Below are 25,255 nucleotides of genomic sequence, written 5' to 3'. Positions count from 1 at the left end.
GATAGAAAGGTGTCAGGACACACAGCACATGGCAGCTCGCTGTGTATGGGGGGTGTAGTCACAGAGGGGTCAGAGCGTCCATGCTGACCCCTGACCACTGCTGGCTATAATAGAAAGGTGTCAGGACACACAGGACATGGCAGCTCGCTGTGTATGGGGAGTGTAGTCACAGAGGGGTCAGAGCACCCATGCTGACCCCAGACCACTGCTGGCTATGATAGAAAGGTGTCAGGACACACAGGACATGGCAGCTCGCTGTGTATGGGTGGAGTAGTCACAGAGGGGTCAGAGCGCCCATGCTGACCCCTGACCACTGCTGGCTATGATAGAAAGGTGTCAGGACACACAGGACATGGCAGCTCACTGTGTATGGGGGGTGTAGTCACAGAGAGGTCAGTGCGCCCATGCTGACCCCTGACCACTGCTGGCTATGATAGATAGGTGTCAGGACACAAAGGACATGGCAGCTCGCTGTGTATGGGGGGTGTAGTCACAGAGGGGTCGGAGCGCCCATGCTGACCCCTGTCCACTGCTGGCTATGATAGAAAGGTGTCAGGACACACAGGACATGGCAGCTCGCTGTGTATGGGGGATGTAGTCACAGAGGGGTCGGAGCGCCCATGCTGACCCCTGTCCACTGCTGGCTATGATAGAAAGGTGTCAGGACACACAGGACATGGCAGCTCGCTGTGTATGGGGGATGTAGTCACAGAGGGGTCGGAGCGCCCATGCTGACCCCTGACCACTGCTGGCTATGATAGAAAGGTGTCAGGACACACAGGACATGGCAGCTCACTGTGTATGGGGGGTGTAGTCACAGAGAGGTCAGTGCGCCCATGCTGACCCCTGACCATTGCTGGCTATGATAGAAAGGTGTCAGGACACGCAGGACATGGCAGCTCGCTGTGTATGGGGGGTGTAGTCACAGAGGGGTCGGAGCGCCCATGCTGACCCCTGTCCACTGCTGGCTATGATAGAAAGGTGTCAGGACACACAGGACATGGCAGCTCGCTGTGTATGGGGGATGTAGTCACAGAGGGGTCGGAGCGCCCATGCTGACCCCTGACCACTGCTGGCTATGATAGAAAGGTGTCAGGACACACAGGACATGGCAGCTCGCTGTGTATGGGGGTGTAGTCACAGAGGGGTCGGAGCGTCCATGCTGACCCCTGTGCACTGCTGGCTATGATAGAAAGGTGTCAGGACACACAGGACATGGCAGCTCGCTGTGTATGGGGATGTAGTCACAGAGGGGTCAGAGCGCCCATGCTGACCACTGACCACTGCTGGCTATGATAGAAAGGTGTCAGGACACACAGGACATGGCAGCTCGCTGTGTATGGGGGTGTAGTCACAGAGGGGTCGGAGCGTCCATGCTGACCCCTGTGCACTGCTGGCTATGATAGAAAGGTGTCAGGACACACAGGACATGGCAGCTCGCTGTGTATGGGGATGTAGTCACAGAGGGGTCAGAGCGCCCATGCTGACCACTGACCACTGCTGGCTATGATAGAAAGGTGTCAGGACACACAGGACATGGCAGCTCACTGTGTATGGGGGGTGTAGTCACAGAGAGGTCAGTGCGCCCATGCTGACCCCTGACCACTGCTGGCTATGATAGAAAGGTGTCAGGACACACAGGACATGGCAGCTCGCTGTGTATGGGGGGTGTAATCACAGAGGGGTCGGAGCGCCCATGCTGACCCCTGTCCACTGCTGGCTATGATAGAAAGGTGTCAGGACACACAGGACATGGCAGCTTGCTGTGTATGGGGGATGTAGTCACAGAGGGGTCGGAGCGCCCATGCTGACCCCTGACCACTGCTGGCTATGATAGAAAGGTGTCAGGACACACAGGACATGGCAGCTCACTGTGTATGGGGGGTGTAGTCACAGAGAGGTCAGTGCGCCCATACTGACCCCTGACAACTGCTGGCTATGATAGAAAGGTGTCAGGACACACAGGACATGGCAGCTCGCTGTGTATGGGGGGTGTAGTCACAGAGGGGTCGGAGCGCCCATGCTGACCCCTGTCCACTGCTGGCTCTGATAGAAAGGTGTCAGGACACACAGGACATGGCAGCTCGCTGTGTATGGGGGATGTAGTCACAGAGGGGTCGGAGCGCCCATGCTGACCCCTGACCACTGCTGGCTATGATAGAAAGGTGTCAGGACACACAGGACATGGCAGCTCGCTGTGTATGGGGGGTGTAGTCACAGAGAGGTCATTGTGCCCATGCTGACCCCTGACCACTGCTGGCTATGATAGAAAGGTGTCAGGACACACAGGACATGGCAGCTCGCTGTGTATGGGGGGTGTAGTCACAGAGGGGTCGGAGCGCCCATGCTGACCCCTGTCCACTGCTGGCTATGATAGAAAGGTGTCAGGACACACAGGACATGGCAGCTCGCTGTGTATGGGGGATGTAGTCACAGAGGGGTCGGAGCGCCCATGCTGACCCCTGACCACTGCTGGCTATGATAGAAAGGTGTCAGGACACACAGGACATGGCAGCTCGCTGTGTATGGGGATGTAGTCACAGAGGGGTCAGTGCGCCCATGCTGACCCCTGACCACTGCTGGCTATGATAGAAAGGTATCAGGACACACAGGACATGGCAGCTTGCTGTGTATGGGGGGTGTAGTCACAGAGGGGTCAGAGCGCCCATGCTGACCCCTGACCACTGCTGGCTATGATAGAAAGGTGTCCGGACACACAGGACATGGCAGCTCGCTGTGTATGGGGGGTGTAGTCACAGAGGGGTTGGAGCGCCCATGCTGACCCCTGTCCACTGCTGGCTATGATAGAAAGGTGTCAGGACACACAGGACATGGCAGCTCGCTGTGTATGGGGGATGTAGTCACAGAGGGGTCGGAGCGCCCATGCTGACCCCTGACCACTGCTGGCTATGATAGAAAGGTGTCAGGACACACAGGACATGGCAGCTCCCTGTGTATGGGGGTGTCGTCACAGAGGGGTCAGAGCGCCCATGCTGACCCCTGACCACTGCTGGCTATGATAGAAAGGTGTCAGGACACACAGGACATGGCAGCTCGCTGTGTATGGGTGGAGTAGTCACAGAGGGGTCAGAGCGCCCATGCTGACCCCTGACCACTGCTGGCTATGATAGAAAGGTGTCAGGACACACAGGACATGGCAGCTCACTGTGTATGGGGGGTGTAGTCACAGAGAGGTCAGTGCGCCCATGCTGACCCCTGACCACTGCTGGCTATGATAGAAAGGTGTCAGGACACACAGGACATGGCAGCTCGCTGTGTATGGGGGGTGTAGTCACAGAGGGGTCGGAGCGCCCATGCTGACCCCTGTCCACTGCTGGCTATGATAGAAAGGTGTCAGGACACACAGGACATGGCAGCTCGCTGTGTATGGGGGATGTAGTCACAGAGGGGTCGGTGCGCCCATGCTGACCCCTGACCACTGCTGGCTATGATAGAAAGGTGTCAGGACACACAGGACATGGCAGCTCACTGTGTATGGGGGGTGTAGTCACAGAGAGGTCAGTGCGCCCATGCTGACCCCTGACCATTGCTGGCTATGATAGAAAGGTGTCAGGACACGCACGACATGGCAGCTCGCTGTGTATGGGGGGTGTAGTCACAGAGGGGTCGGAGCGCCCATGCTGACCCCTGTCCACTGCTGGCTATGATAGAAAGGTGTCAGGACACACAGGACATGGCAGCTCGCTGTGTATGGGGGATGTAGTCACAGAGGGGTCGGAGCGCCCATGCTGACCCCTGACCACTGCTGGCTATGATAGAAAGGTGTCAGGACACACAGGACATGGCAGCTCGCTGTGTATGGGGGTGTAGTCACAGAGGGGTCGGAGCGTCCATGCTGACCCCTGTGCACTGCTGGCTATGATAGAAAGGTGTCAGGACACACAGGACATGGCAGCTCGCTGTGTATGGGGATGTAGTCACAGAGGGGTCAGAGCGCCCATGCTGACCACTGACCACTGCTGGCTATGATAGAAAGGTGTCAGGACACACAGGACATGGCAGCTCGCTGTGTATGGGGGTGTAGTCACAGAGGGGTCGGAGCGTCCATGCTGACCCCTGTGCACTGCTGGCTATGATAGAAAGGTGTCAGGACACACAGGACATGGCAGCTCGCTGTGTATGGGGATGTAGTCACAGAGGGGTCAGAGCGCCCATGCTGACCACTGACCACTGCTGGCTATGATAGAAAGGTGTCAGGACACACAGGACATGGCAGCTCACTGTGTATGGGGGGTGTAGTCACAGAGAGGTCAGTGCGCCCATGCTGACCCCTGACCACTGCTGGCTATGATAGAAAGGTGTCAGGACACACAGGACATGGCAGCTCGCTGTGTATGGGGGGTGTAATCACAGAGGGGTCGGAGCGCCCATGCTGACCCCTGTCCACTGCTGGCTATGATAGAAAGGTGTCAGGACACACAGAACATGGCAGCTCGCTGTGTATGGGGGATGTGGTCACAGAGGGGTCGGAGCGCCCATGCTGACCCCTGACCACTGCTGGCTATGATAGAAAGGTGTCAGGACACACAGGACATGGCAGCTCACTGTGTATGGGGGGTGTAGTCACAGAGAGGTCAGTGCGCCCATACTGACCCCTGACAACTGCTGGCTATGATAGAAAGGTGTCAGGACACACAGGACATGGCAGCTCGCTGTGTATGGGGGGTGTAGTCACAGAGGGGTCGGAGCGCCCATGCTGACCCCTGTCCACTGCTGGCTCTGATAGAAAGGTGTCAGGACACACAGGACATGGCAGCTCGCTGTGTATGGGGGATGTAGTCACAGAGGGGTCGGAGCGCCCATGCTGACCCCTGACCACTGCTGGCTATGATAGAAAGGTGTCAGGACACACAGGACATGGCAGCTCACTGTGTATGGGGGGTGTAGTCACAGAGAGGTCAGTGCGCCCATGCTGACCCCTGACCACTGCTGGCTATGATAGAAAGGTGTCAGGACACACAGGACATGGCAGCTCGCTGTGTATGGGGGGTGTAGTCACAGAGGGGTCGGAGCGCCCATGCTGACCCCTGTCCACTGCTGGCTATGATAGAAAGGTGTCAGGACACACAGGACATGGCAGCTCGCTGTGTATGGGTGATGTATTCACAGAGGGGTCGGAGCGCCCATGCTGACCCCTGACCACTGCTGGCTATGATAGAAAGGTGTCAGGACACACAGGACATGGCAGCTCGCTGTGTATGGGGGTGTAGTCACAGAGGGGTCGGAGCGCCCATGCTGACCCCTGACCACTGCTGGCTATGATAGAAAGGTGTCAGGACACACAGGACATGGCAGCTCGCTGTGTATGGGGGATGTAGTCACAGAGGGGTCGGAGCGCCCATGCTGACCCCTGTCCACTGCTGGCTATGATAAAAAGGTGTCAGGACACATAGGACATGGCAGCTCGCTGTGTATGGGGGATGTAGTCACAGAGGGGTCGGAGCGCCCATGCTGACCCCTGACCACTGCTGGCTATGATAGAAAGGTGTCAGGACACACAGGACATGGCAGCTCGCTGTGTATGGGGGGTGTAGTCACAGAGAGGTCAGAGCGCCCATGCTGACCCCTGACCATTGCTGGCTATGATAGAAAGGTGTCAGGACACACAGGACATGGCAGCTCGCTGTGTATGGGGGGTGTAGTCACAGAGGGGTCGGAGCGCCCATGCTGACCCCTGACCACTGCTGGCTATGATAGAAAGGTGTCAGGACACACAGGACATGGCAGCTCGCTGTGTATGGGGGGTGTAGTCACAGAGGGGTCGGAGCGCCCATGCTGACCGCTGACCACTGCTGGCTATGATAGAAAGGTGTCAGGATACACAGGACATGGCAGCTCGCTGTGTATGGGGGGTGTAGTCACAGAGGGGTCGGAGCGCCCATGCTGACCCCTGACTTCCTTCAGAAGTGTCTCAAGCGGACATGAGTTCAGCGTAACAGGACCCCGGAGTAATGGCAGACGGTCTTGTGTTTTCTGCGTTGATGGATGTATAAATCTTCTTCTGGTGTTTTGAGATCCCACATTTCTATACATGAGGCCTGTGGATTATTGGACGCCATATTAGAGGAATCTTACGGTATATGTATATATTTAGCTGCAGCTATTTATAAACCCGCAGCCTCTGGTCCCACAGAAGACGTTCTCACTGAATACTAATCTGCGGTCCGGGAGGAAGCGACTGAACAAATGGAGGCTGAAGCCTGTGCCGAACTGTCCAGATAACCATGACAACTCTGACTGCTAATATCTACATCCAGCACAGAGAAGAGCCGACTAATCTCCACATCCCAGGACCTGACCCCATGTCTGATAATACACCCTGACCATACGATACATGGACCGGACCACCCCAGCAAGGTGGAGACTTGGCTAAATATCCACTATTTTGGATAATTTATCAAACCACCTTCCTCTATAAGCAATGGGGATATAATTACTGGGGGTGTCCTTCTAGGTGCAGGTGTTTCATCTGTAAAGGCCTAAAGGCCTACCTTCTATGTACAAGAATATAACTACTACAATACTGCCCCCTATGTACAGGAATATAACTACTATAATACTGCCCCCTATGTACAAGTATATAACTACTATAATACTTCTCCTATGTACAGGAATAAAACTACTATAATACTGCCCCCTATGTACAGGAATATAACTACTATAATACTGCCCCTATGTACAGGGATATAACTACTATAATACTGCTCCCTATGTACAAGTATATAACTACTATAATACTGCCCCCTATGTACAGGAATATAACTACTATAATACTCCCCCTATTTACAAGAATATAACTACTATAATACTGCCCCCTATGTACAAGAATATAACTACTATAATACTGCCCCCTATGTACAGGAATATAACTACTATAATACTGCCCCCTATGTACAAGAATATAACTACTATAATACTGCTCCCCATGTACAGGAATATAACTACTATAATACTGCTCCCTATGTACAGGAATATAACTACAATAATACTGCCCCCTATGTACAAGAATATAACTACTATAATACCGCCCTCTATGTACAGGAATATAACTACTATAATACTGCCCCCTATGTACAAGAATATAACTACTATAATACTGCCCCTATGTACAAGAATATAACTACTATAATACTGCCCCCTATGTACAAGAATATAACTACTATAATACTGCCCCCTATGTACAGGAATATAACTACTATAATACTGCCCCCTTTGTACTAGGATATAACTACTATAATACTGCCCCCTATGTACAAGAATATAACTACTATAATACTGCCCCCTATGTACAGGAATATAGCTACTATAATACTGCCCCCTATGTACAAGAATATAACTACTATAATACTGCCCTCTATGTACAAGAATATAACTACTATAATACCGCCCTCTATGTACAGGAATATAACTACTATAATACTGCCCCCTATGTACAAGAATATAACTACTATAATACTGCCCCCTATGTACAGGAATATAACTACTATAATACTGCCCCCTATGTACAAGAATATAACTACTATAATACTGCCCCCTATGTACAAGAATATAAATACTATAATACCGCCCCCTATGTACAAGAATATAACTACTATAATACTGCCCTTATGTACAAGAATATAACTACTATAATACTGCCCCCTATGTACAAGAATATAACTACTATAATACCGCCCCCTATGTACAAGAATATAACTACTATAATACTGCCCCCTATGTACAGGAATATAACTACTATAATACTGCCCCTATGTACAAGAATATAACTACTATAATACTGCCCCCTATGTACAAGAATATAACTACTATAATACCGCCCCCTATGTACAAGAATATAACTACTATAATACTGCCCCCTATGTACAGGAATATAACTACTATAATACTGCCCCTATGTACAAGAATATAACTACTATAATACTGCCCCCTATGTACAGGAATATAACTACTATAATACTGCCCCCTATGTACAAGAATATAACTACTATAATACTGCCCCCTATGTACAAGTATATAACTACTATAATACTGCCCCCTATGTACAAGAATATAACTACTATAATACTGCCCCCTATGTACATAATATAACTACTATAATACTGCCCTCTATGTACAAGAATATAACTACTATAATACTGCTCCCTATGTACAAGTATATAACTACTATAATACTGCCCTCTATGTACAAGAATATAACTACTATAATACTGCCCCCTATGTACAAGTATATAACTACTATAATACTGCCCTCTATGTACAAGAATATAACTACTATAATACTGCTCCCTATGTACAGGAATATAACTACTATAATACTGCCCCCTATGTACAAGAATATAACTACTATAATACTGCCCCCTATGTACAGGAATATAACTACTATAATACTGCCCCCTATGTACAGGAATATAACTACTATAATACTGCCCCCTATGTACAGGAATATAACTACTATAATACTGCCCCCTATGTACAAGAATATAACTACTATAATACTGCCCCCTATGTACAGGAATATAACTACTATAATACTGCCCCCTATGTACAAGAATATAACTACTATAATACTGTCCCCTATGTACAAGAATATAACTACTATAATACTGCCCCCTATGTACAGGAATATAACTACTATAATACTGCCCCCTATGTACAAGAATATAACTACTATAATACTGCCCCTATGTACAAGAATATAACTACTATAATACTGTCCCCTATGTACAAGAATATAACTACTATAATACTACCCCCTGGTGTGTGAGTGTATATCAGTTGTTTTGCTCCTGTGCGGGGTTGGCACATGGTGATGCCCCTGGGATCAGTGCTGTTACCAGGGTTGGGTACGGTGGGAATATTTTGATGACTCTGCGAGGTTATTTCGGAGTCTAATGAGATTATTGTGCTCGTGTTTAGCCGTCCGGATACACTTAGGCTGTAATGATGTTGATAATAGACAGAACACTGATCTGGGCTCGGACCTCTCGGTTACTGTTTCTTTATCTCTGCTGGTTGGTTCAGAGAGGATCCAAGTGATTTAGTAACACAACATACTTAAAGGGGATGTCTCAGGGGCAAATCACAGAGATCCATCAGACCAGGAGCAATATATGTAGTGGTGGCTAGGAATGAGCCCCAGGTCCGGAGTCAGTCAGCAGGCAGGATATCGTTGTATTAGTGGACTTGGAACCTTATGCTAAGGCAACTCCCCATGGCCCAAGGCATTTAACCCCTTAACGCCAAAGCCTCTTTTCACCTTTCTGTCACGGCCCATTTTTTCAAATCTGCCCTGTGTCTCTATAATTGGTTATAACTTCGGAACGTATATCGGCCGTATATACGTCCCCCATACTGTAGTGTGAATGTAGCCTTTCTCATACACTTCTATGGGCTCGCGGTGCTGTACCGCTCCGTAGCCCGGGAAAAGATAGGACATGTCCTATCTTTTCCCGTATTACGGCGCCGCGGCCATATATCGCTATGGAGAGGGGCGGGGGTGAGCTGCGCTCACCTCCTCCTCCTCTCCCCGTGCTGCCGTGCTACGGTGCGGCGGGCCACGACAGTGTGCATGTAGCCAAAATCAGATATTTGGTGAAAATTTTGAAAAATTCTTGATTTTCGAACTTCAAAATGTTCTAATTTTTCCATACATAGTCATAACCGCAAAAATACTTAATAACTAACATTCATCGAATGTCTACTTTATGTGGACATGGTTTTTATGCATGCTCTTATTTTTGTAAGATGTTATGGGGCTTTGAACGTTAGGTGCGATTTTTCACATTTTCATAAAAAACGCAAAATCCTGCTATTGAGGGACCCTCTCAGGTTTCAAATCACTTTGAGAGACCTAAATAAAAGTAAACCCCATAAATTACCCCATTATAGAAACTACGCCCCTCAACGTACGTAATACAACTTTTACGAAGTTTGTTAACCCTTTAATTGTTTTACAGGGGTTAAAACAAAATCTGATGCAATTTTGAAGGTAAAATTTTTTGGCGAAATGAATGTGTTTTTCAAAAAAAATGTACAAGTTTTCAGTGGATAAAATACCAAAACGCTCCACAAAATGTGATACCCAATCCCTCCTGCGTATAACAATCCCCCATATGTGGTGGTAACCTGCTGTATGGGCACACGCCAGGGCATCGAAGGGAAGCTGCGCCATTCAGAGCAGATTATGCATTGTCACTTTTTATTGGCTATACAATCTTTATTTTTTTGGCAATTTGGACATATAAGGGCTTATTTTGTGCGACATGAGATGCACTTTACAAATACTTCATTTTAGTGGGTCATTAGCTTATTGATGAGATTTTATTAACTCTTGAATGTATGGGTGAAAAGAAAATTGTCAATTTTGGTTTACTTTCTTTTGGTATTTTTTGGGGGTCGTACACCGTACACTAAAAATATTATATTATCTTTATTCTACAGATCACTACGATTACGGTGACACCTCATTTATATAGTTTTTCATTTATTTTTACTTTCATTTATTATTTAAAAACTAATATAGAGGAAATCTCATTTGTTTTTGCATCGCCATCTTTTCGGAGACGTAACTTTAATATTTTTTGGTTGACAGAGCTGGTTTAGGGCTTATTTTTTACGTGTTGAGTTGTTCTTTTCATTGGTACCATTTTGGCGCACATAACTTTTTTGATCACTTTTTAGAACATTTTTGCGTAGAGATTTTATGAAAAATGTAAATTTTTGGCGTGTTTTTCGGGATTTGTTTTTACGGGGTTCACCGAGCGGGTCCAATAATGTTTCGGAGTTATTGTACAGATTGTTACAGACGCGTCGATTCCAAATATGTGGGTTTTTTTGGCAATTTTGTATTTTTTTTCACTTTATTGCATGTCTATAGGGAATATTTGTGTTAATTTAATTGAATACTTGAATTTAATTAATTCTTTTTATTAAAAAATGTTTTTATGTAATGTTTTTAACTTTTTTATTTACTTTTACAGGTAAGCTTGAACATGCGATCCACTGACCGCTCGTTCAAGCTATTCTACACCTTACAAAGTGTAATACAGATGTATTACACTGTGTAATGTAACATGCTGCGCATGCTCAGTGTGTCACAGCCGGGTCCTGTCAGAAGGCACGGACCTGGCAGCCGGAGGAGGATCGCGCAGCCCCGGGCACTGGCAGTCCCAGGGCTGTGATCGGAGCAGCAGACCCTCCCGGTAAGCGCGACCGCGGCGTGTTAGGGGTTAACACCCGCGATCGGAGAAATCTCCGATCTCGGGTGTTAAAGGCAGGTGTCGGCTATAATATATAGCCGACACCCGCAGCCTCTGGCCCAGAAGTTTGACGTAATAGTACTGCATTTTGCGGGAACGCACCTCCCGCCATGCAGTACTATTACGTCAAATGTCGGGAAGGGGTTAATATTATGATACATCCTGATGGACGTATGGGTGCTCATCCAATGTGCACAGCAGGGAGAGGGATAGTCCTTCTTTTGGGGATGTACCACAGGCTGGAGCGGGAGAGTAGCCCAGCAGCTGCACGGTTTGGGAGTAGGAAGTTGTCAGGGGTATGAATTGTGGGGTTACAAGGAGTAACAATTGGGGTTTCTTCCTGCTGGGCACATTTCCTCACACTGCTGTGGTCTAAGCTCTTGGAAGCAGGGAATGGCTTTGGAGTAGTATGATGAACAGAGCACAGCAGCGTGAGGACACACCCCCAGGGCACTTGGAGAAGCTACAATCCTAGAATAAAAATCCATCACAGTTCTGCTGCTACTAACATTGTATAAAAAAAGGTATGATTACACATCTCTCCAGGGACAATACTTAACACTGGCTGCAAAGAGCACAGCAGTGTGAGGACACACCCATAGTTCTACAACCGTGGTATATGAATCCATATTTAACAATCCTGCTGCTACTAACAACATACAGTGAGCTATGATTACGGATAATACCTAGCACTGGCTTCAGAGAGCTCCGCAGCGTGAGGACATGCCTCTTGAAGAAGTGCACTTGAAGAAGTTTCAATCCTAATATTCATATTTCACAGTCCTGCTGCTACTAACAACATACTTAACACAGGGGTGAACCAAGCCTTTTTGCTGCCCGAAGCGAGCCATAGAGAGACGCCCCCCTCCCCATATATGTAATATATCAGATACAGCGTAGAAGTTAGATACAACGTGCCGCCATGTAGTATAAAATGCATACAGCATACTGCCTTGTAGTATAAAATAGATACAGCGTGCTGCCATGTCGGGAGTGGTGGGGGGAGGAAGCCGGAGACAGGAGTGGGCGGGAGTATGCGGTAGTGGGGTACTTTGGGCTGGGGCTAGCAGGTGCATGTAGCAGCCGGTCGGCGGGCAGTTACATGTGCCGGCTGGAGGTGGAATGTGCCAAACGGCCGGAGCATGTGCCGGCAGGGGGAGCCCAAAGCCGCCCCCAGGTCCATCAGGAGGCGTGCCGCCTGAGGCGAGAATCTCAACTCGCCTAATGGCAGGGGCACTCCTGATTACACATCTCTCTAGGGACGATACCTAACACTGGCTGCAGAGAGCACAGACTTGTGAGGCCATGCACTTGAAGAAGCAAAAATCCTGGAATATAAATTAATATTTCACAGTCCTGCTGCTACTTGCAACACATACAAAGGTATGATCACACATTAGTCATGTGTCGTTCGCGAATGAGGAGCCTCTAAGAGCCGGCTCTTTCATGTGAATGACGGGAGCCGGCTCCCCTCATTGATCCGATGGCTCACTTAACCCCGCCTTTAAGTGGCTCACCACGCCCCCTTTTAACCAGATACAATTGTGCCAAAAGTGTTGTGGAGCTGGGGACTGAATGGCCTGCAGTTCCCTATTATATAATTAACAGGGAGCCATTCAGGAGCCAGAAGAGCCGGCTCTTCACTAAGAAGAGCCGGGATTCCCATCACTATTACACATCTCTCCAGGGATAATACCTAACACATCACTGGCTGCAGAGGGCACAGAGCGCAGAAGTATGAGGACACGTCTCCAGTGAACATGGAGATAAATGGAATATCAATCCATATTTCACAGTCCTGCTGCTACTAACAACACACACAAAGGTCTGATTATACAATAGATAACACTGATTGCTGTCTACATGGTCACTCCTGCTGACAGGTTCCCATTAACTTGTGTCTATACTATTCCGGGGGCCCCAGTGATGCTGTCATCCATTGGTCCGCAGAAATCGGACTATTTGCCATCTCTCATGTGCTATGATGCTGCTGCCAGTGTCTCGTCCTCCTGGGAGAGGCTCCTTCATCCTCCTTCCCTGTGATGATTAGGAATCTCTCCATATACAGGCAGGTCCGGCAGCTGGGCCCGAGCTCGGAGCAGCTGGCGCCGCCGGATTTGGCCACAGATATCTTGTATTTTTCTAAAGGCTCAGATCTATGTTGTCCTACTTAGTATCGGTCCGGAAAAATCTGATATTAACTTATCTGGGAACAGCTGCCATGAATGGTGAGAGAGCAGAGCCCCCTCTTATATAATGCAGGGGGATATGGGGGGGGGGGGGGATTCCTGCACTCCCCAAATTATATCCAAAAATAAAAAAATATGGTTGTAGATATGAAAGTATATAAAATAGTGTAACGAGGAAACGGCTCCAGTGTTGTGGTGGCAATCAGCTGATTCTGTAGAGCGCCAGCGCCCCACACAGGTGGAGTGTAGTATTACCCTACTACACCACTGAACGGATACAACCTGGGGCTAATCCTAAGGGCTCTGTCCCCCTGGGATTCACCATTTATCCCCCATACAAGGGTCTGGACATCGTTGCAGGGAACCACTGGGTCACTACCTCCTGGAGTAGTCACCTGTACACAGCAGGGATGGAAATCATTGCTCTAACCAAATAGATTCAGTACTGAAGGCGGCATCTAAGGGGTTATTTTCCATCCTGCCCATTATACATGTATACTTGTCATGTATATTCTATTGTTCCCGGGGATAGTCGTATGTGTGTGTGTTATGCTCCCTGATGGAAATCAGTGTGTAGAGTCTATTGGCCGAGGTGGATAGTGGTATGAATATTCTCTTGGCCCTGGTGGATAGTGGCATGTATGTTCTCTTGGCCCTGCTGGATAGTGGTATGAATATTCTCTTGGCCCTGGTGGATATTGGCATGTATGTTCTCTTTACTCTGGAGGATAGTGGTTTGTATGTTCTCTTGGCCCTGGAGGATAGTGGTATGTATGTTCTCTTGGCCCTGGAGGATAGTGGTGTGTATGTTCTTTTGGCCCTGGTGGATAGTGGTATGGATATACCTGGCATATTATGGTATGTATGTTCTCCCGGCCGTTGTGGATAACAGTATGTATATTCCATTGGCCCTGGTGGATAGTGATATGGATATTCTCTTGGCCCTGGCATATAATGGTATGTTCTTCCAGCCCTGGTGGATAGTGGTATGTATATTCCATTGGCCCTGGTGGATAGTGGTATGGATATTCCCTTTGCCCTGGCATATAATGATATGTATGTTCTCTCAGCCCTGGTGGATAGTGGTGTGCAGAGTATATATCACCACATACATATATACATCAGGAGATCATATCACTGTACTTCATGTTATCAGACTTCCTAGAACAATGTTTCGTTCTCATTGTGTCTCTTGTGTATCTTTCCCAGGAACGTCTCCTCCTCTCCATCCTGCCCAAACACATTGCGGATGAGATGCTCAACGACATGAAGAAAGACCAAAAACAGAAGGAACTGCAGCAGTTTAACACCATGTACATGTACCGGCATGAGAACGTCAGGTAGGCGGGGCCATCTAGTGATGGAGTAAACCAGCGCCACCCCTGTCTGCAGGTAGTGTAGATTATTGCAGTGAATAACAGTCAGCTGCAATACCACACACAGCCTCGGCACAGCTGGGGCGCTGTTTGTGGAGGGTTACAGTCTGGTGATACAGTGTTGCGCTGCAGCTATGACTCTGCTCCTCTCTCCTGACAGTATACTCTTTGCGGATATCGTGGGCTTCACGCAGCTCTCCTCCTACTGCAGCGCCCAGGAGCTGGTAAAGCTGCTGAATGAGCTCTTTGCCCGCTTTGACAAGCTTGCAGCGGTAGGTATATAGGTAGGTGTGTGTGTGTACAGATGTAGCAGAGCTGAGGTGGTCAGACACTGACTTCTGCCTTTCCAGAAATATCACCAGCTGAGGATTAAGATTCTGGGTGACTGTTACTACTGTATCTGCGGCCTCCCCGACTACAGAGAGGACCACGCTTACAACTCCATCATGATGGGCCTGGCCATGGTCGACGCCATCTCGTAAGTGCCATACTCCAATCACAGCCAAGGCTGCAGCAAGTTGCATGAGATGCGCTATAGGGAAATCCGTTCATGTGCCCAGAAGACTGGAACTGCTGGGCTCCTGCTCTGTCTACCCCTTAGATGCTGCTGTCAATGCTGACCACATTACTGATGGGCTCCTTCACCATCCGCCCAACATACTGGGGGTCATTTACTAAGGGCCCGATTTGAGTTTTTGCGACAGATTAACCGAATATTTCATCGGGGGTGTGAGACGCTGCACGGAGAACACAAAATAACCTAATGGGGGTCATTTACTAAGGGCCCGATTCGCGTTTTCCCAAATATTTCCGATTTGCGCTGATTTTCCATGTATTGCCCCGGGATTTCGGTGCACGCGACGGAAATTGGGGGCGTGGCCGTAAGAAAACCTGACGGATTCGGGGAAAAACCGCCGCATTTTTTTAAAAAAAATTGACGCTGGACACGCGCTTACCTGCACTCGGCCCGGCTTGGTGAAGATCAGTGCATTCCAATGAACTTCAGCGCAGCAGCGACACCTGGTGGATGTCGGAGGAACTACCTCAGTGAATCGCCGGAAGACCCAAATCCACCGCAGAGAACGCGCAGCTGGATCGCGAATGGACCGGGTAAGTAAGTCTGCACCATTGTCTCTCACAAGGTCCCCCATGAATCCAGCCCCTGTCCTAATAAATGTCCTGTTAACAACTAAATGGTATCACTACAACCTTAATAATTCAACATTAAAAAAGAACATTCAAAAATTGGATTTTTTACTTCTTCACCCCTCAAATAATTGATAAAAGATAATCACCAGGACACATGTTACCTTAGTTCTTAATGTTTCTATTAAAAACTGCCTTAAGTACAGCAAAAAATAAGCCCCCATATGGCTACATTTACCAAAAACTATAAAAGCTTAAGACCCGCAACATGAGGAGAAGGGCTCAGGAATCCTCCAACAGAAAAGATTATTCAAAATTATTCTACAAATGTTACATCACAAAATGGTTCTACAAAAAACTGCCTGAAATCCAGCAAAATATAAGCCCCCTTATAGGGTCATTAACCAAAAACTAAAAACCTTATGACCCTTCGCATATCACCAAGAGGAGAAAGGCTCAGGATTGAAAATCCTCCTCTGAATAAAAGTTATTCTACGAATGTTACGTTTAGTAAAATAATTCAATTAAAAAAATGAAGCTGATCTCACAAAAAACAAGCCCCCTGTTAAAAATCTCTTCTTCTTGAAAGTGATAAGAGAACATAAGGACGCGCTATAGGGATGGGGAAGGAGGGATGGCTATGAAATCTCCACCCTGTGGTCCTGGGACGTGGAGGGTGGTCTTGAGTACCTGGAGATGGAGATGGACCTCCTCTAGTTGTCTTCTCTGGGGGTCCGGTGCAGTGCTCTGACCCGTTTATCTTGTTTGTGAAGGTACGTGAGGGAGAAGACAAAAACAGACGTGGACATGCGCGTGGGGGTTCACACCGGGACCGTCATCGGAGGAGTTCTGGGACAGAAACGTTGGCAGTATGATGTGTGGTCCACTGATGTCACCCTGGCAAACAAGATGGAGGCTGGAGGGATCCCTGGGTAAGGTCTCCAAATGCCAAGGCAATGGGGGGGGGGGGTCTAAATGTTAACCCCTTAAATGCCTCCCCTAACTTCTCCCGATTTGTCGTTGACCACAGCCGGGTGCACATCTCCCAAAGCACCTACGATTGTCTGAAGGGGGAATTCGACGTGGAGCCGGGAGAAGGTGGTACCAGGTGCGACTACCTGCGGGAGAAGGGCATCGTCACTTACCTGGTGGTGGTCCCCAAGCAGCCTGTAAATAAGAATGGAATAAACGGAGTGGTAAGTGTTACTGCTGTCGTCTCTGGGCTCCTGGGGTCCTCAGTGGGTCGGTTACGCCGATGGGTTTGCTTATTTAGCCAAAAATAGACCAATCATTCGCATCAGCACCACCGTTAAGGACAGGCCACCCTTACTAGTCCCAATTATGGTTGGGTGTGGTTTACTGAACAGGGTGTGACTTGGAGGCGCCATGGGCGGAGCTTAGTGTCCTGATGGATAACCTGGCGCCTTCTTTCCCTCCTCCCCCTATTTTCTGTTCAGAAGTTGTCACTGACGTCATCACACGGAAACTCCCCCCAGCTCATCAACACCAAGGAGTGTAACGGGAGCATCCACACCACGTGCACCACCCCGGACGACAACGAGGAGCTGGACACCAGGGTGAGTCCCCGGGGGAGCTCTATGATATAGAGGTCTGATATGTGTATAGTGAGGTCTGGGGTGTGATAATAATATAGAGGTCTGGGGTGTGATAATAATATAGAGGTCTGGGGTGTGATAATAATATAGAGGTCTGGGGTGTGATAATAATATAGAGGTCTGGGGTGTGATAATAATATAGAGGTCTGGGGGTGTGATAATAATATAGAGGTCTGGGGTGTGATAATAATATAGAGGTCTGTGGTGTGATAATAATATAGAGGTCTGGGGGGTGATAATAATATACAGGTCTGGGGGGTGATAATAATATAGAGGTCTGGGGGTGTGATAATAATATAGAGGTCTGGGGGGTGTGATAATAATATAGAGGTATGGGGGTGTGATAATAATATAGAGGTCTGGGGGTGTGATAATAATATAGAGGTCTGGGGGTGTGATAATAATATAGAGGTCTGGGGGGTGTGATAATAATATAGAGGTCTGGGGTGTGATAATAATATAGAGGTCTGGGGTGTGATAATAATATAGAGGTCTGGGGTGTGATAATAATATAGAGGTCTGGGGGTGTGATAATAATATAGAGGTCTGGGGGTGTGATAATAATATAGAGGTCTGGGGAGTGATAATAATATAGAGGTCTGGGGTGTGATAATAATATAGAGGTCTGGGGGGTGATAATAATATAGAGGTCTGGGGGTGTGATAATAATATAGAGGTTTGGGGGTGTGATAATAATATAGAGGTCTGGGGGTGTGATAATAATATAGAGGTCTGGGGTGTGATAATAATATAGAGGTCTGGGGGTGTGATAATAATATAGAGGTCTGGGGGTGTGTTAATAATATAGAGGTCTGGGGGTCTGATAATAATATAGAGGTCTGGGGTGTGATAATAATATAGAGGTCTGGGGGGTGATAATAATATAGAGGTCTGGGGGTGTGATAATAATATAGAGGTTTGGGGGTGTGATAATAATATAGAGGTCTGGGGGGTGATTATAATATAGAGGTCTGGGGGGTGATAATAATATACAGGTCTGGGGTGTGATAATAATATAGAGGTCTGGGGGGTGATAATAATATACAGGTCTGGGGTGTGATAATAATATAGAGGTCTGGGGGGTGATAATAATATAGAGGTCTGGGGGTGTGATAATAATATAGAGGTCTGGGGTGTGATAATAATATAGAGGTCTGGGGGTGTGATAATAATATAGAGGTTTGGGGGTGTGATAATAATATAGAGGTCTGGGGTGTGATAATAATATAGAGGTCTGGGGGTGTGATAATAATATAGAGGTCTGGGGGGTGTGATAATAATATAGAGGTCTGGGGTGTGATAATAATATAGAGGTCTGGGGGGTGATAATAATATAGAGGTCTGGGGGTCTGATAATAATATAGAGGTCTGGGGTGTGATAATAATATAGAGGTTTGGGGGTGTGATAATAATATAGAGGTTTGGGGGTGTGATAATAATATAGAGGTCTGGGGGTGTGATAATAATATAGAGGTCTGGGGGGTGATAATAATATAGAGGTCTGGGGGGTGATAATAATATAGAGGTCTGGGGGTGTGATAATAATATAGAGGTCTGCGGTGTGATAATAATATAGAGGTCTGGGGGTGTGATAATAATATACAGGTCTGGGGGGTGATAATAATATAGAGGTCTGCGGTGTGATAATAATATAGAGGTCTGGGGGTGTGATAATAATATACAGGTCTGGGGGGTGATAATAATATAGAGGTCTGGGGTGTGATAATAATATAGAGGTCTGGGGAGTGATAATAATATAGAGGTCTGGGGGTGATAATAATATAGAGGTCTGGGATGTGATAATAATATACAGGTCTGGGGGTGTGATAATAATATAGAGGTCTGGGGGGTGATAATAATATAGAGGTCTGGGGGGTGATAATAATATAGAGGTCTGGGGTGTGATAATAATATAGAGGTCTGGGGGTGTGATAATAATATAGAGGTCTGGGGTGTGATAATAATATAGAGGTCTGGGGGTGTGATAATAATATACAGGTCTGGGGGTGTGATAATAATATAGAGGTCTGGGGTGTGATAATAATATACAGGTCTGGGGGTGTGATAATAATATACAGGTCTGGGGTGTGATAATAATATAGAGGTCTGGGGTGTGATAATAATATACAGGTCTGGGGGTGTGATAATAATATAGAGGTCTGGGGTGTGATAATAATATAGAGGTCTGGGGTGTGATAATAATATAGAGGTCTGGGATGTGATAATAATATAGAGGTCTGGGGTGTGATAATAATATAGAGGTCTGGGGGGTGTGATAATAATATAGAGGTCTGGGATGTGATAATAATATAGAGGTCTGGGGTGTGATAATAATATAGAGGTTTGGGGGTGTGATAATAATATAGAGGTCTGGGGGGTGTGATAATAATATAGAGGTCAGGGGTGTGATAATAATATAGAGGTCTGGGGTGTGATAATAATATAGAGGTCTGGGGGGTGATAATAATATAGAGGTCTGGGGGTGTGATAATAATATAGAGGTCTGGGATGTGATAATAATATAGAGGTCTGGGGTGTGATAATAATATAGAGGTCTGGGGGTGTGATAATAATATAGAGGTCTGGGGGGTGATAATAATATAGAGGTCTGGGGGGTGATAATAATATAGAGGTCTGGGGGTGTGATAATAATATAGAGGTCTGGGGTGTGATAATAATATAGAGGTCTGGGGTGTGATAATAATATAGAGGTCTGGGGTGTGATAATAATATAGAGGTCTGGGGGGTGATAATAATATAGAGGTCTGGGGGGTGATAATAATATAGAGGTCTGGGGTGTGATAATAATATAGAGGTCTGGGGGGTGTGATAATAATATAGAGGTCTGGGGGTGATAATAATATAGAGGTCTGGGGGTGTGATAATAATATAGAGGTCTGGGGGTGTGATAATAATATACAGGTCTGGGGGGTGATAATAATATAGAGGTCTGGGGTGTGATAATAATATAGAGGTCTGGGATGTGATAATAATATACAGGTCTGGGGTGTGATAATAATATAGAGGTCTGGGGTGTGATAATAATATAGAGGTCTGGGGGGTGTGATAATAATATAGAGGTCTGGGGGGTGATAATAATATAGAGGTCTGGGGGGTGATAATAATATAGAGGTCTGGGGGGTGATAATAATATAGAGGTCTGGGGTGTGATAATAATATAGAGGTCTGGGGGGTGATAATAATATAGAGGTCTGGGGGTGTGATAATAATATACAGGTCTGGGGTGTGATAATAATATACAGGTCTGGGGTGTGATAATAATATGGAGGTCTGGGGTGTGATAATAATATAGAGGTCTGGGGGGGTGATAATAATATAGAGGTCTGGTCTGGGGTGATAATAATATAGAGGTCTGGGGTGTGATAATAATATAGAGGTCTGGGATGTGATAATAATATACAGGTCTGGGGGGTGATAATAATATAGAGGTCTGGGGTGTGATCATAATATAGAGGTCTGGGGTGTGATAATAATATAGAGGTCTGGGGTGTGATAATAATATAGAGGTCTGGGGGGTGATAATAATATAGAGGTCTGGGGGGTGATAATAATATAGAGGTCTGGGGTGTGATAATAATATAGAGGTCTGGGGTGTGATAATAATATAGAGGTCTGGGGTGTGATAATAATATAGAGGTCTGGGGGTGTGATAATAATATAGAGGTCTGGGGGGTGATAATAATATAGAGGTCTGGGGTGTGATAATAATATAGAGGTCTGGGGTGTGATAATAATATAGAGGTCTGGGGTGTGATAATAATATAGAGGTCTGGGGGGTGATAATAATATAGAGGTCTGGGGGTGTGATAATAATATAGAGGTCTGGGGTGTGATAATAATATAGAGGTCTGGGGGTGTGATAATAATATAGAGGTCTGGGGGTGTGATAATAATATAGAGGTCTGGGGGGTGATAATAATATAGAGGTCTGGGGTGTGATAATAATATAGAGGTCTGGGGTGTGATAATAATATAGAGGTCTGGGGTGTGATAATAATATAGAGGTCTGGGGGTGTGATAATAATATAGAGGTCTGGGGGGGTGATAATAATATAGAGGTCTGGGGGGTGATAATAATATAGAGGTCTGGGGGGTGATAATAATATAGAGGTCTGGGGGGTGATAATAATATAGAGGTCTGGGGTCTGATAATAATATAGAGGTCTGGGGGTGTGATAATAATATAGAGGTCTGGGGTGTGATAATAATATAGAGGTCTGGGGGGTGATAATAATATAGAGGTCTGGGGGTGTGATAATAATATAGAGGTCTGGGGGGTGATAATAATATAGAGGTCTGGGGGGTGATAATAATATAGAGGTCTGGGGGTGATAATAATATAGAGGTCTGGGGTGTGATAATAATATAGAGGTCTGGGGGGGGGTGATAATAATATAGAGGTCTGGGGGTGTGATAATAATATAGAGGTCTGGGGTGTGATAATAATATAGAGGTCTGGGGTGTGATAATAATATAGAGGTCTGGGGGGTGATAATAATATAGAGGTCTGGGGTGTGATAATAATATAGAGGTCTGGGGGGTGTGATAATAATATAGAGGTCTGGGGGTGTGATAATAATATAGAGGTCTGGGGGTGTGATAATAATATAGAGGTCTGGGATGTGATAATAATATAGAGGTCTGGGGTGTGATAATAATATAGAGGTCTGGGGGTGTGATAATAATATAGAGGTCTGGGGGGTGTGATAATAATATAGAGGTCTGGGGGTGTGATAATAATATACAGGTCTGGGGGGTGATAATAATATAGAGGTCTGGGGGGTGATAATAATATGGAGGTCTGGGGTGTGATAATAATATAGAGGTCTGGGGGGTGATAATAATATAGAGGTCTGGGGGTGTGATAATAATATAGAGGTCTGGGGTGTGATAATAATATAGAGGTCTGGGGTGTGATAATAATATAGAGGTCTGGGGGTGTGATAATAATATAGAGGTCTGGGGGTGTGATAATAATATAGAGGTCTGGGATGTGATAATAATATAGAGGTCTGGGGGGTGATAATAATATGGAGGTCTGGGGTGTGATAATAATATAGAGGTCTGGGGTGTGATAATAATATAGAGGTCTGGGGTGTGATAATAATATAGAGGTCTGGGGGTGTGATAATAATATAGAGGTCTGGGGGGTGTGATAATAATATAGAGGTCTGGGGTGTGATAATAATATAGAGGTCTGGGGGGTGATAATAATATAGAGGTCTGGGGGTCTGATAATAATATAGAGGTCTGGGGTGTGATAATAATATAGAGGTTTGGGGGTGTGATAATAATATAGAGGTTTGGGGGTGTGATAATAATATAGAGGTCTGGGGGTGTGATAATAATATAGAGGTCTGGGGGGTGATAATAATATAGAGGTCTGGGGGGTGATAATAATATAGAGGTCTGGGGGTGTGATAATAATATAGAGGTCTGCGGTGTGATAATAATATAGAGGTCTGGGGGGTGATAATAATATAGAGGTCTGGGGGTGTGATAATAATATAGAGGTCTGCGGTGTGATAATAATATAGAGGTCTGGGGGGTGATAATAATATAGAGGTCTGGGGGTGTGATAATAATATACAGGTCTGGGGGGTGATAATAATATAGAGGTCTGCGGTGTGATAATAATATAGAGGTCTGGGGGTGTGATAATAATATACAGGTCTGGGGGGTGATAATAATATAGAGGTCTGGGGTGTGATAATAATATAGAGGTCTGGGGGGTGATAATAATATAGAGGTCTGGGGGGTGATAATAATATAGAGGTCTGGGGTGTGATAATAATATAGAGGTCTGGGGTGTGATAATAATATAGAGGTCTGGGGGGTGATAATAATATAGAGGTCTGGGGGGTGATAATAATATAGAGGTCTGGGGTGTGATAATAATATAGAGGTCTGGGGTGTGATAATAATATAGAGGTCTGGGGGTGTGATAATAATATAGAGGTCTGGGGTGTGATAATAATATAGAGGTCTGGGGTGTGATAATAATATAGAGGTCTGGGATGTGATAATAATATAGAGGTCTGGGGTGTGATAATAATATAGAGGTCTGGGGGGTGTGATAATAATATAGAGGTCTGGGATGTGATAATAATATAGAGGTCTGGGGTGTGATAATAATATAGAGGTTTGGGGGTGTGATAATAATATAGAGGTCTGGGGGGTGATAATAATATAGAGGTCTGGGGGGTGTGATAATAATATAGAGGTCTGGGGTGTGATAATAATATAGAGGTCTGGGGGGTGATAATAATATAGAGGTCTGGGGGTGTGATAATAATATAGAGGTCTGGGATGTGATAATAATATAGAGGTCTGGGGTGTGATAATAATATAGAGGTCTGGGGGTGTGATAATAATATAGAGGTCTGGGGGGTGATAATAATATAGAGGTCTGGGGGGTGATAATAATATAGAGGTCTGGGGGTGTGATAATAATATAGAGGTCTGGGGTGTGATAATAATATAGAGGTCTGGGGTGTGATAATAATATAGAGGTCTGGGGTGTGATAATAATATAGAGGTCTGGGGTGTGATAATAATATAGAGGTCTGGGGGGTGATAATAATATAGAGGTCTGGGGGGTGATAATAATATAGAGGTCTGGGGTGTGATAATAATATAGAGGTCTGGGGGGTGTGATAATAATATAGAGGTCTGGGGGTGATAATAATATAGAGGTCTGGGGGTGTGATAATAATATAGAGGTCTGGGGGTGTGATAATAATATACAGGTCTGGGGGGTGATAATAATATAGAGGTCTGGGGTGTGATAATAATATAGAGGTCTGGGATGTGATAATAATATACAGGTCTGGGGTGTGATAATAATATAGAGGTCTGGGGTGTGATAATAATATAGAGGTCTGGGGGGTGTGATAATAATATAGAGGTCTGGGGGGTGATAATAATATAGAGGTCTGGGGGGTGATAATAATATAGAGGTCTGGGGGGTGATAATAATATAGAGGTCTGGGGTGTGATAATAATATAGAGGTCTGGGGGGTGATAATAATATAGAGGTCTGGGGGTGTGATAATAATATACAGGTCTGGGGTGTGATAATAATATACAGGTCTGGGGTGTGATAATAATATGGAGGTCTGGGGTGTGATAATAATATAGAGGTCTGGGGGTGTGATAATAATATAGAGGTCTGGGGTGTGATAATAATATACAGGTCTGGGGGGTGATAATAATATAGAGGTCTGGGGTGTGATCATAATATAGAGGTCTGGGGTGTGATAATAATATAGAGGTCTGGGGGTGTGATAATAATATAGAGGTCTGGGGTGTGATAATAATATACAGGTCTGGGGTGTGATAATAATATAGAGGTCTGGGGTGTGATAATAATATAGAGGTCTGGGGTGTGATAATAATATAGAGGTCTGGGGTGTGATAATAATATAGAGGTCTGGGGTGTGATAATAATATAGAGGTCTGGGGGGTGTGATAATAATATAGAGGTCTGGGGGTGTGATAATAATATAGAGGTCTGGGGTGTGATAATAATATAGAGGTCTGGGGGTGTGATAATAATATAGAGGTCTGGGGGTGTGATAATAATATAGAGGTCTGGGGGTGTGATAATAATATAGAGGTCTGGGGTG

At 46.0% G+C, this 25,255-nt stretch overlaps 1 protein-coding gene across 1 annotated transcript in view; it reads left to right on the top strand.

Annotated features, from left to right (window-relative positions):
• Window positions 1–25,255, top strand: part of ADCY3 (adenylate cyclase 3) — a 158,508-nt gene that overhangs the window by 92,884 nt on the left and 40,369 nt on the right. Inside the window, exons 3-8 of the mRNA XM_072143862.1 lie at window positions 14,678–14,808; window positions 15,005–15,116; window positions 15,195–15,322; window positions 16,764–16,922; window positions 17,021–17,186; window positions 17,448–17,567. Of these exons, the coding sequence (XP_071999963.1) occupies window positions 14,678–14,808; window positions 15,005–15,116; window positions 15,195–15,322; window positions 16,764–16,922; window positions 17,021–17,186; window positions 17,448–17,567 (816 nt within the window). The remainder of the gene's footprint in view (window positions 1–14,677; window positions 14,809–15,004; window positions 15,117–15,194; window positions 15,323–16,763; window positions 16,923–17,020; window positions 17,187–17,447; window positions 17,568–25,255) is intronic.

Source organism: Engystomops pustulosus, chromosome 3 (assembly GCF_040894005.1).
Source record: "Engystomops pustulosus chromosome 3, aEngPut4.maternal, whole genome shotgun sequence".
NCBI classification, from domain to species: domain Eukaryota; kingdom Metazoa; phylum Chordata; class Amphibia; order Anura; family Leptodactylidae; genus Engystomops; species Engystomops pustulosus.
Note: the sequence above shows the minus strand (reverse complement) of the source record. Positions and strands in the feature narration are given on the sequence as shown.